Source organism: Heterodontus francisci, chromosome 4 (assembly GCF_036365525.1).
Source record: "Heterodontus francisci isolate sHetFra1 chromosome 4, sHetFra1.hap1, whole genome shotgun sequence".
Taxonomy (NCBI): domain Eukaryota; kingdom Metazoa; phylum Chordata; class Chondrichthyes; order Heterodontiformes; family Heterodontidae; genus Heterodontus; species Heterodontus francisci.
The window spans coordinates 137,728,234-137,740,280 of record NC_090374.1 but is presented as its reverse complement, the minus strand read 5'-3'; the positions used below and the strand labels follow the sequence as shown (position 1 = coordinate 137,740,280).

Sequence of the window (12,047 nt, the reverse complement as noted above, 5' to 3'; positions counted from 1 at the left end):
GACAGTGGTGATGGGGTAGATTAAAATTGCAAAAATCTGAATCCCAACCCTGTTGCGCCTACTTCCGGTTTTAACGGAGGCGGGTTGGAGAATGGGAGACTAACCTTTTAAAAGGCATGTCTGTTATTTTAATATATCAATGAGGCTGCTTGTCTCAAATTTTAACAGCTTTGTAGATTTTTTTTTTATTCGTATTGTGGGATGTAGGCGTCGCTGGCGAGGCCAGCATTTATTGCTCATTCCCTAATTGTCCTTGAACTGAGTGGCTTGCTGGGCCATTTCAGAGTGCAGTTAAGAGTCAACCACAATGGTGTGGATCTGGAGTTACATGTAGGTAATGATGCTAGATTTCCTTCCTTAAAGGGCGTTAGTGAATCAGCTGGGTTTTTTTTTTACAACAATCGGCAATGGTTTCATGGTCACCATTAGACTAGCTTTCAATTCCAGATTTATTAATTTCACCATCTGCCGTAGTGGGATTCAAACCCATATCCCGAGAGCATTAGCCTAGCCTCTGGATTACCAGTCTAGTGACATTACAACTACACCAACGTCTCCCTTAATGGCAGTGACCCAGGTTTCCCAGTCCTCAGGAAATCCAGCAGCTGAAGGTAGGCGAGAAAGGCCAGATCTACAAAGGTAAGTGCCTTTCCAGCACTTCTTGTGGGTCAGGAGGTGCAGGAGTGATCCCCTGGTCTTTGCAGCAGACCTGCTCCTGACCCACACTCCTATTCCTGCCCCCTCGACTCCTCTCCGCTCTCCAGCTGCAGCCTTCCAGTGCAGGTCTTCCTGCCTGACAGTCAGCCAGTTCTCAAATGGGCTGTCTGCTGGCTGAGAAACAGCAAAACAAAATCAGATGAGGTCTCAGCATTAACTACATTTCTGCCCCTATATTACATCCGCCTCTCCCCACCACTGCTTCTTCCTTGCATCCCTGTATATCAGGACTATTATCTTCAGCCCCTGCCATAAACCTAGACACCGACCCAATCCCTCTCCCTATGCACTGTCTGAAGCTGAACGAGACTGTTCACAACCTTACTGTCTTATTTGACATTGAGCTTCCAACCCCATGTACTCTCCACCACCAAGACTGCCAATTTCTATCTCCATAACATCAACCCTCACCCTCACACTTGTCTTTTTAAACTCTAGACTTGCCTTTTCCAATGCTCTGCTGGGTGGAGGTGTTATATAAATGCAGGTTGTTGTTGTGTTGGCCTTGTGGATGTGTCGTAGTTATCTTCAGAAGATTTAGAAGATGACAGTGGTTTCTTGAAAGAGATGAGGGGGCTTACGTGACACTGAATTGCAGCCTTCTTACTCGGGGTAATTTTAATCCACCAGAGCACTAAAACCTTTTTTTAAAAAAAGGTAACCACACTCCAACTCACCTCCCTTTGGTTTTAATGGAGGCGGATCAGGGAGCAAGTGACCAATCTGCTCTCAGGAAGCAGGTGGATCACTAAAATCTTTTGAGGAGGCTGCATGCCTCCATTTTAACTGGAGGGTTTTTTTTTAGCACCTGCACACTGGGTTCCTGGGCCTTGGGAGTCCTGGCAGATGAAAAGAGGCAAGAAAGGCTGATCCATGAGGCAAGGGCCTTTATTGCACAGCTTATGGACCAGCAGGATCAGGAATGTTCTGCCCACCCGCCCCTGCGATGTCCAACATAACATTCCCACCACCCCCCCCCCCCCTCAATGATGCCCCATATTCCCCTCACCCCCCACCAATGTCTGATTCCCCCCACGTTGGAGGGCTGAAGTGAATACAGCCTTTCAATCTGGCTGGCTGTTGGGTGGGAAACCTATTTAAAACAGGTCCTGCCTTTTTCTTCCCCACTGTTAGTTATTACTAGGCTCATAGAATAGTTTTTGAAGGTAACATTTTAAAACAATGGATTCAACGAATCATTTTATCTCACTATGCTTGGAATTGTTTTTAATATTGCAAATCCATTAGAATGCTTTTTTTTAAGGCTGCATTTGCTGACAACGCAACTACTACATGGCGCAGTACTTGCACGTGCGCAAATGCAGCCTCATGCACTGAAACATCACTGTCTGCGACATTTTAGGCAGCTGCCAGGATTAAAGATGGCGTGGCTCAATTTATCACAAAAAACAAATTAAATTCAATAGCTGCGATCTCCCCTACCCCCAACAATATCCCACAGTGGCGCAGTGGTGAGCACCGCAGCTTCACAGCTCCAGCGACCCGGGTTCAATTCTGGGTACTGCCTGTGCGGAATTTGCAAGTTCTCCCTGTGTTTGCGGGGGTTTCCTCCGGGTGCTCCGGTTTCCTCCCACATGCCAAAGACTTGCAGGTTGATAGGTAAATTGGCCATTAGCAATTGCCCCCAGTGTAGGTAGGTAGTCGGGAAATATAGGGACAGGTGGGGATGTGGTAGGAATATGGGATTAATGTAGCATTAGTATAAATGGGTGGTTGATGGTCGGCACAGACTCGGTGGGCCGAAGGGCCTGTTTCAGTGCTGTATCTCTAAACTAAACTTCTCTTCCCCTGCACTGCCTCCTGCGCCCATCTGCTCGCCGCTCGCTCCCGGCCTCACCGCTGCCTTCCCTCAGTCACTCGCTCCCCACTTCAACCCCCCTACTCCCCCCCCCCCCACAGCTGTCGGCCACTCGCTCCCCCTCGCCACTTCATCCCCCTCAGTCACTCGCTTCGCTCACCGCTTCAAACCACAAATCTGTTGTCGATTCGCTCCCGCTCGCTGCTTCATCCCCATCAGCTGCTTGCTCCACTCACCGCTTCACCCCACCCAGTCGTCAGCCACTTGCTCCTGGCCTCGGCACATCACCTCCATCAGCCGCTCACTCCCACCTCTTCCCCCATCCCTGCTTCTCCCCTCCGCTCCCTCCCACTTCTTCACCCCACCCCGCTCCTGCTCCTCACGGCGGGAGAGAGAGAGTGGCAAGATAGCGATAGGCAGAGGAAGCGAGGGAGAATGCGAGCGAGAGACTCGTGGGGTGGTGGGGGGAAGTTGGGTTCCCGCCAAGTGATGGCGCTGAATGACTTTCCAGTACGTGATGAAGTTTTCGCCTGCATGCGCAGGTTAGTCCTGGCAAGAACGTAGGCTACGCATGCGCAGCACCTTACTGACAGCAAGAGACCATTCTGCGCAGGTGCGAGGCTGGGACCGCTCTGATGACGTTGGCGTGCCGGATGCGTTGTCAGGAGTCATTTTGTTTTTTTAACACCACAGAGTACCTTTTGCCACCACAAAAGCAAACAGATATTTCCACGAGAAGTGCAATTTAGAGCACAGTGAATTTCTTCATTGGCATTTTCTGTTTGCCTGCTCAAGGGCCTAGAGGGAATAGAGGCTTTGCTCCCAAATTAGCTTTGTTTGTCCACAAAACCTTTAAGAAAAACATTAAATTTATAATAAAGTTTTATGAAGTAAGTCACTGCATCCAGTAATTTACTGTTGCTGTTCATTGTACTGACATTTCAGAGGAGAGCTGTGACCATTACAAACTGTTGCAAAAGTAGAAATCTCAGTTTTTAAAACCGAATTTCAGCAACACATTCCGACAGCTTTTAATCAGAAATGCACTGATTAAATCATAGTCATAGAATAAAGTCCTGTGAATTGAAAATCACATTTTGCTAAAAAAAAGTTTCCAATAGTTTAAATGAAGCAATTTTAATGATAGAGCATAGCTAATCACAACATGGACACAAAAAATGGTCTGCAAAATACAACACCAACTAAAATGCATTTTTTATTGTTTATTTGTTCATGGGTTGTGGGTGCCAGTGGCGAGGCCAACATTTATTGGCCATCCCTAATTGCTCGAGAAGGTGGTGGTGAGCCACCTTCCTGAACTCCTGCAGTTTCTGTGGTGTAGGCACACCAATAGTGCTGTTAGGGACAGAGTTCCAGGATTTTGACCCAGCAACAATGAAGGAATGGTGATATATTTCCAAGTCAGGATGGCATGCGGCTTTGAGGGGAACTTGCAAGTGGTGGTGTTCCCGTGCACTTGCTGCCATTGTTTTACTAGGTGGTAGATGTTATGGGTTTGGGAGGTGCAGTCGATGAAGCCTTGGTGAGTTGATGCACTGCATCTTGTCAATGGTGCACGCTGCAACTACAGTCTGCCTGGGATGGAGGGAGTGAATGTTGAAGGTGCTGATTGGCGTACCAGTCAAGTGGGCTGCTTTGTCCTGGATGGTGTCGAGCTCCTTGAATGTTGTTGGAGCTGCACTCATTCAGGCAAGTGGAGAGTATTCAATCACACTCCTGTCTTGTGCCTTGTAGATGGTTGACAGGCTTTGGGGAGTGAGGAGGTGAGTTACTCGCCGCAGGATTCCTAGCCTCTGACCTGCTCTTGTAGCCACAGTATTTATATGGCTACTCCAGTTCAATTTCTGATCAGTGGGAACCTCCAGGATGTTGATAGTGGGAGGTTCAGCATGGTAATGCTGTTGACCGTCAAGGGGAGATGGTAAGATTCTCTTTTGTTGGAGATGGTCATTGCGTGACACTTGTGTGGCATGAATGTTACTTACCACTTATCAGCCCAAGCCTGGATATTGTCCAGGTCTTGCTGCATTTCTACAAGGACTGTTTCAGCATCTGAGGAGTCGCAAATGGTGCTGAACATTGTACAATCATCAGCGAACATCCCCACTTCTGACTTTATGATTTGAAGGAAGGTCATTGATGAAACAGCTGAAGATGGTTGGGCCTAGAACACTACCCTGAGGAACTCCTGCAGTGATGTCCTGGAGCTCAGATGATTGACCTCCAACAACCACAATCATCTTCCTTTGCGCTAGGTGTGACTCCAACCAGCGGAGTGTTTTCCCCCTGATTCCCATTGACTGCAGTTTTGCTTGGGCTCCTTGATGCCATACTCGGTCAAATGCTGCCTTGATGTCACCTCACCTCTTGAGTTCAGCTCTTTTGTCTATGTTTGAACCAAGGCTGTAATGAGGTCAGGAGCTGAGTGGCCCTGGCGGAACCCAAACTGAGTGTCATTGAGCAGGTTATTGCAAAGCAAGTGCCGCTTCATGGCACTGGTGACGACACATTCCCTCACTTTACTCATGATAGAGAATAGACTGATAGGGCGTTAATTGGCCGGTTGGACTTGTCCTGCTGTTTGTGTATAGGACGTACCTGGACAATTTTCCACATTGCTGGATAGATGCCCGTGTTGTAGCTGTACTGGAACAGCTTGGCTAGGGGCGCAGCAAGTTCTGGAGCACAGGTCTTCAGTGGTATTGCCGGAATGTTGTCCGGGCCCATTGCCATTGCAGTATCCAGTGCTTTTAGTCGTTTCTTGATATCACATGGAGTTAATCAAATTGACTGAAGACTGGCATCTGTGATGCTAGGCACTTCAGGAGAAGACCGAGATGGATCATCCATTCGGCATTTCTGGCTGAAGATTGTGGCAAATCCTTCAGCCTTATGTTTTGCAACGATGTGCTGGGCTCCCCCATCATTGAGGATGGGGATATTTGGGGAACCACCTCCTGTAGTTAGTTGTTTAATTGTCCACCACCATTCACGACTAGATGTGGCAGGACTGCAGAGCTTAGATCTGATCCATTGGTTACGGGATCGCCTATCTCTGTCTATCGCATGCTGCTTACCTTGCTTGGCACGCAAGTAGTCCTGGGTTGTGGCTTCACCAGGTTGACACCTCAGTTTGAGGTATGCCTGGCGCTGCTCTTGGTATGCCCTCCTGCACTCTTTGTTGAGCCAGTGTTGATCCCCCGGCTTGATGGTAATGGTAGAGTGGGGGATATGCTGGGCCATGAGCTTACAGATTGTGATTGAGTACAATTCTGCTGCTGCTGATGGCTCACAGTGCCTCATGGATGCCCAGTTTTGCATTGCTGGATCTGTTCGAAATCTATCCCATTTAGCACGGTGCTCGTGCCACGCAACACAATGGAGGGTATCCTCAATGTGAAGGCAGGACTTCTTTTCCACAAGGGCTGTGCGATGGTCACTCCTACCAATCCTGTCATGGACAGATGCATCTGCTGCATGCAGATTGGTGAGGACGAGGTCAAGTATATATGATGGGATGGAGATGGCATGAACGGGATGGGGATGGCATGAGAGGGATGGCATGGGAAGGATGAAATGGCATGGGAGGGAGCGGATGGAATGGGATGGTATGAGAGTAAGGGGTGGCATGGAAAGAATGAAATGGCAAGGGATGGAGATGGCATGAGAGGAGTTGGAGGGAGGGGAAGGATAGAATGTCATGGGATGGAGATGACATAGGTGGGAGGGGCTGGCATTGGAGTGGTGGCATGGAAAAGATGGAATGGATAAGAGGGATGGCATGGGAAATATAGAATGACATGGGATGGGGTTGACATGGGAGGAACATAGGAACAAGAATAGCCCATTCAGCCAGTGGAGCCTGCTGCGCCATTCAATTAGATCATGGCAGATCATCTACCTCAATGTCACTTTCCCGTGCTATCCCCATATCCCTTGATGTCATTAGTATCCAGATATCTATCGATTTCTGTCTTGAACATGCTCAGTGATTAAGCTTCCACAGCCCTCTTGGGTAGTGAATGCCAAAAATTCAGCAACCTCTGAGTGAACAAATTCCTCCTCATCTCAGTCTTAAATGGCCTACCCCTTATTCTGAGACTATGTCCCCTGGTTCTAGACTCACCAGCTAGGGGAAACATCCTATCTACCCGATCATACCCTGTAAGAATTTTGCAAGTTTCCCTGAGATTAGATTAGATTAGATTAGAGATACAGCACTGAAACAGGCCCTTCGGCCCACCGAGTCTGTGCCGAACATCAACCACCCATTTATACTAATCCTACACTAATCCCATATTCCTACCAAACATCCCCACCTGTCTCTATATTTCCCTACCACCTACCTATACTAGTGACAATTTATAATGGCCAATTTACCTATCAACCTGCAAGTCTTTTGGCTTGTGGGAGGAAACCGGAGCACCCGGAGGAAACCCACGCAGACACAGGGAGAACTTGCAAACTCCACACAGGCAGTACCCGGAATCGAACTCGGGTCCCTGGAGCTGTGAGGCTGCGGTGCTAACCACTGCGCCACTGTGCCGCCCATATCACCTCTCATTCTTTGAAACTCGAGAATATAGTCCCAGTTTCCTCAATCTCTCCTCATAAAACAATCCTGCCATCCCAGAGATTAGTCTGGTAAACCTGCGTTGCACTTCCTCGATCTTTCCTTAGATGAGGAGACCAAAACTGTACACAATACTCCAGGTGCAGTCTCACCAAGGCACTATATAATTGCTGCAAGACTTCTTTGCTCCAGTACTCAAAACCCCTTGCAATGAATGTCAACAAACCATTTGCCTTCCTAATTGCTTGCTGCACCTGCATGTTAGCTTTTAGTGACTCATGCAGAAGGACACCCAGGTCCCTTTGGACATCAACACTTCCGAATCTATTTAAGAAATATTCTGTCTTTCTTCTTTTTTCTACCAAAGTGGATAACTCCACACTTATTCACATTATATTCCATCTGCCATGTTCTACCCATTCACTTAGCCTGTCCAAATCCCCTTGAAGCCTCTTTGCATCATCCTCACAACTTAGATTCCCACTAGTTTTATGTTATCAGCAAATTTGAAAATAATACATTTGGTCCCCACATCCAAATCATTTATATAGATTGTGAACAGCTGTGGCCCAAGCACTGATTCTTGCGGTACCCCACTAGTAACAGCCTGCCATCCTGAGAATGACCTATTTATTCCGACTCTCTGTTTTCTGTCTGTTAACCGATTCTCAATCCATACCAGTACATTTCCCCCAATCCCCTATGCTCTAACTTTATTTACTCATCTCCCGTGTAGGACTTATCAAAAGCCTTCTGAAAATCCAAATACATTTAGGGCGGCACAGTGGCGCAGTGGTTAGCACCGCAGCCTCACAGCTCCAGCGACCCGGGTTCAATTCTGGGTACTGCCTGTGTGGAGTTTGCAAGTCCTCCCTGTGTCTGCGTGGGTTTCCTCCGGGTGCTCCGGTTTCCTTCCACATATCAAAGACTTGCAGGTCGATAGGTAAATTGGCCATTATAAATTGCCCCTAGTATAGGTAGGTGGTAGGGAAATATAGGGACAGGTGGGGATGTGGTAGGAATATGGAATTAGTGTAGGATTAGTATAAATGGGTGGTTGTTTGTCGGCACAGACTCGGTGGGCCGGAGGGCCTGTTTCAGTTCTGTATCTCTTTAAAAAAAATCTCATCCACTGGTTCTCCTTTATCTATGCTGCAAGTAACATCCTCAAAACACCAACACCATGATTTTCCTTTCATAAATCCATGTTGACTCTGCCCAATCATATCATTATTTTCTAAGTGGTCTAGTTATCACATCCTTTATAATAGATTCTAACATTTTCTCTATTACTGACATCAAACTAACTAGTCTGCAGTTCCCCGTTTTCTCTCTCTCACCTTTCTTCAATAGAATCGTTATATTTGCTACTTTCCAGTCTACAGGATCCTTTCAATCAATGGAATTTTGAAAGATAACCACCAATGCATCCATTATCTGAATAGTTACCTCCTTCAACACTCTGGGCTGTAGCTCATCTGGTCCAAAAGATTTATCAACCTTCAATCCAGTTAATGTTTCGAGTACTACCTCTTTATTAATACTAATTTCTTTCAGTTCCTCATTTTCACAAGTCCCTTGGTTCCCTAGTATTTCTGGGAGATTTCCTGGGAGGGAGGGAGGGGATGGTATTGGAGAGGGATAGATTGGTATGGGATAGGTATGGCATGGGAGTGAGTGGATGACATGGGAGAGGTGGTTAAGAATTGGCTAAGTATATTAATTTGACTGCAAATATTTTGCAGATCTCTGCTAGTATACAATACAATATAGCTGTGCTCGCCTTTAATGAATATTGATAACACAGCACTGTATATATTCTGTTAAAGGGATAAAATAAATACTGTACAGTAAGGCTGAATCATGTTCTCCAAAACTGAGTCTGATGTTGGGCCATGATTTTAAAATATGAAAATCTAAATTCGATCAAGTTCAATTTAAAAAAAAATGCAGGAAAAGAGCCTATGTTCTTGTAACATCTTACAAAATGAGTATATTTTAATTCATAAATACACATAGGCATTTGAAAAACAGCATTTGGAAGTTAAAAAAAAGTTCATCAATTAGTTTTACCTCTTGATCACAACACATATCTCTATGATGTTTTTGAGGCTGTGAACAAAAATATCCTGCCTCTGAGCTCCTAGCCCACACTTGTGCTGCACTAGCAGCATTAGGAAGTTTCTTTATCATTAACAAATTCTCAGAGAAGCTGCTGTGTAGTTTGTGATTATAGCACATTTCTGGCATACCTAATCTTGGCAGCAGGTCTCAAAAGTGTTCATTCCCTAATATTAATCCCAAAAATATGTTTGCATAACTACTTGAGTTTTTATTATGTCATCTGTACTATATGATTTAATAGATTAGTTGGGAACCACAGTCTATTTTTCAGTACTTCAATATAAGCTAGCAGAGTTCTCCTGTTGTTGCTTACAGGGTGTTGGAGGAAAAACTTTAATGCTGTTTTGGCAGTGCTGGGGAAGAGTCCTAGAATTGGCAGTACTGGAGGGAAGTGGGGCAAAATAGTGTGGTTTGGGAGTATCAACATCTCGGAAATAAATAAGGTTGCAAAAAGAGAGGAGAAAGTGGTCATAGAGGGTCAGAACTGCAATTGGAGGTCTGATACTGTCAATGGCCGTACTTGGAGACCACAATGCTGCAGTAATACTGGTACAGGAACAGTTCCAAGGGTGCCAGAAACTGGACATTCTCACATCATGAGAGAAAACAGTTGTTACAGCAGCATTCAGAAATAAAGAAAAAGAAATTATATTTATTTTACATTTTATCACATCCATTTCAGCCATTGAAATACTTTTGGAGTGCAGTCACTTAGTATTTAGGCTAACAAGACAGCTAATTTGTAGACAATAACATCCCACAAATAGGAGTAAGATAAATGACCAGTCATTTTTTTGGTGTTGACAGAGATGAATGTTGGCTGGAACAACAGGAAAAAACCTCTACTTTTCTGTGAGTAGTATTGTGGGTTTTTTTTATGTTCACCCGAAAAAGTAGATGACGCTTTGTTTTAACAACTCAGCTGATAGACTGCACCTCTAACAATAAAGCATATCTTTCATATTCTACTGAGTGTCATCTTAGATGACCTGCTCAAGTCCTGAAGTGAGATTAATAGAAACTCCATGAAAGGAGCAAAGGATAGGTCCTAGACCCTGAGAGAGTTTGATCTCAGGACAAAGCATTTGGACGCAATTCTAATAAGAATTGGACAGTTTTATTGCTGAATTTGATTAACTCTTGTCAATGTATAAGCGCCTAAGCTACAACTACATTATAATGCCAGATTCACGAATGGACACCAGTGTTAGTGGATAGAGCAACAGTAACAAAAATGAAGTTTGGGCACAAACATTTTTGATGGGCACAAACAAAAAATGTTTGAGAGATGAATCTGTGGGTTCTTCTGAAAGGTAGAAATGTAACATACTTGGAATAAAGTACAGAAGATTCTTTGAAGTAACAAAACACTGCTTGAATTTTGTGTTTATAATTTGGTAGCGCAATTTGTCAAAAAAAGTATCTATAGGCCCTGTGCCGTACCAACGGAGGAACTCATATACAAAATCAGTTAATACTGAAGCTGGGATTTTCTTTCTTTGGCTCACACACCCGTTATTTTCTGTCCATTTACTTTTATGGGATGTTAAATCATGGACTGGTAACTGCAGAAATGGAAATAGCCCTAGCCTAACATTTAGAGTAGTTTTGTGCCTTCTGTGGTGTTCTGTCATGCACTTTTTTCTTTCTAGCAGAAGAACCAAATTTGCATCAGGGTTTATTTCCCCATATGCCGTGATGCCAACATTTGAATGAATGCATCCTGATCAATTTTCTTCTGTTTCTTTAGAGCCCAATATGCAGACCTCTGAGGCTGGTTCAGACACCACATCAACAGTGACTTTGCAGACCTCAGTGGCAGGACAGCAGGCGGTGCAGGCCCAAGTGGTACAACAGGTACCCGTTCAGCAGCAGGTAAGTATTTCAGCTGGAACGGCAATGATGTTTTCTCTTTTTTTTTAACCACTGTCCTTGTTCTGATGCTAAGAGGGAGAAATAAGTGGCCTACACCCAGACGGTCAACCGAGCCTCCATTCGTTATCATGAGAAAATGTAGAATAGTAGCCTTCAACTGCTTATGAAGAGATTCCAAACACAATTGTGTGTGGAACATACAATCATCAGTCTCTGGGATACAACAAACATGAAAGCACTTCACCTTTTGCCCCCTCTCTGTATGAGAGCCTTCCAGCTCTTGCCTTGTATTTTCTTTAATTTACTGTCATTAGAATTAGTATTGTTTCTTTAACTTTACAAAGAGGAACATATACTGCATTGGCACAGAACTCCATTGCCATATTTTGAAGACTTAAGCCATTATTTTAAGATTTTTTCATTCATCGGCTGGGATTTTGTGTGGTCCCCTGAGGCAGGATTGGGGGCGGGGGAGGAGCTTGGAGTTTCGCACTGGGCAGCGGGAGGGTGCGGGGGAGTTGGGGTGGGGGTGTGGCGTGATGGAGAGAACATCGTCAAGTGATCTTCCCGGGGTGGATAGGCTGTCGACTGCCTTCCTGCCCAGAGGCCAATTGAGGCCCTTAAGTGGCCTATTAACGGCCATTTAAGGGCCTCTCTCCACTGCCGCTGAGATCTTACCAGTGGCAGGGGTGCAGGGAAGCGCAGCCTGTGCCACGCGGTGAGGGAGCCTCGTAACATGAGACGCCCTCCCTGTGGGCTTGGTGGGGGTGGGGGGTTCCCTCCTTCGTGGGCAATTTGTGGCCCACGGAGGACCCCCATTGGGAACAACGCAATCTCCTGGGACCGCCCACCCCCTCTCCCCCTGGAGTGCACAATCACCCCCTCTACCCCTCTTTCTGGGGCCATCCAGACTGGCCC

The 12,047-nt window shown here is 45.7% G+C and overlaps 1 protein-coding gene across 17 annotated transcripts in view; it reads left to right on the top strand.

The window, feature by feature from the left end:
- Positions 1–12,047, top strand: part of rfx3 (regulatory factor X, 3 (influences HLA class II expression)) — a 651,544-nt gene that overhangs the window by 271,493 nt on the left and 368,004 nt on the right. For 14 of the 17 annotated variants that reach the window (XM_068030220.1, XM_068030230.1, XM_068030214.1 and 11 more), the window contains one exon: positions 11,005–11,129. In XM_068030220.1, the coding sequence (XP_067886321.1) occupies positions 11,013–11,129 (117 nt within the window). In that variant the 5' untranslated portion in view covers positions 11,005–11,012. Of the gene's footprint in view, positions 1–10,061; positions 10,107–11,004; positions 11,130–12,047 lie in introns of all 17 variants that reach the window. The other 3 variants (XM_068030223.1, XM_068030228.1, XM_068030226.1) reach the window with 1 other exon arrangement.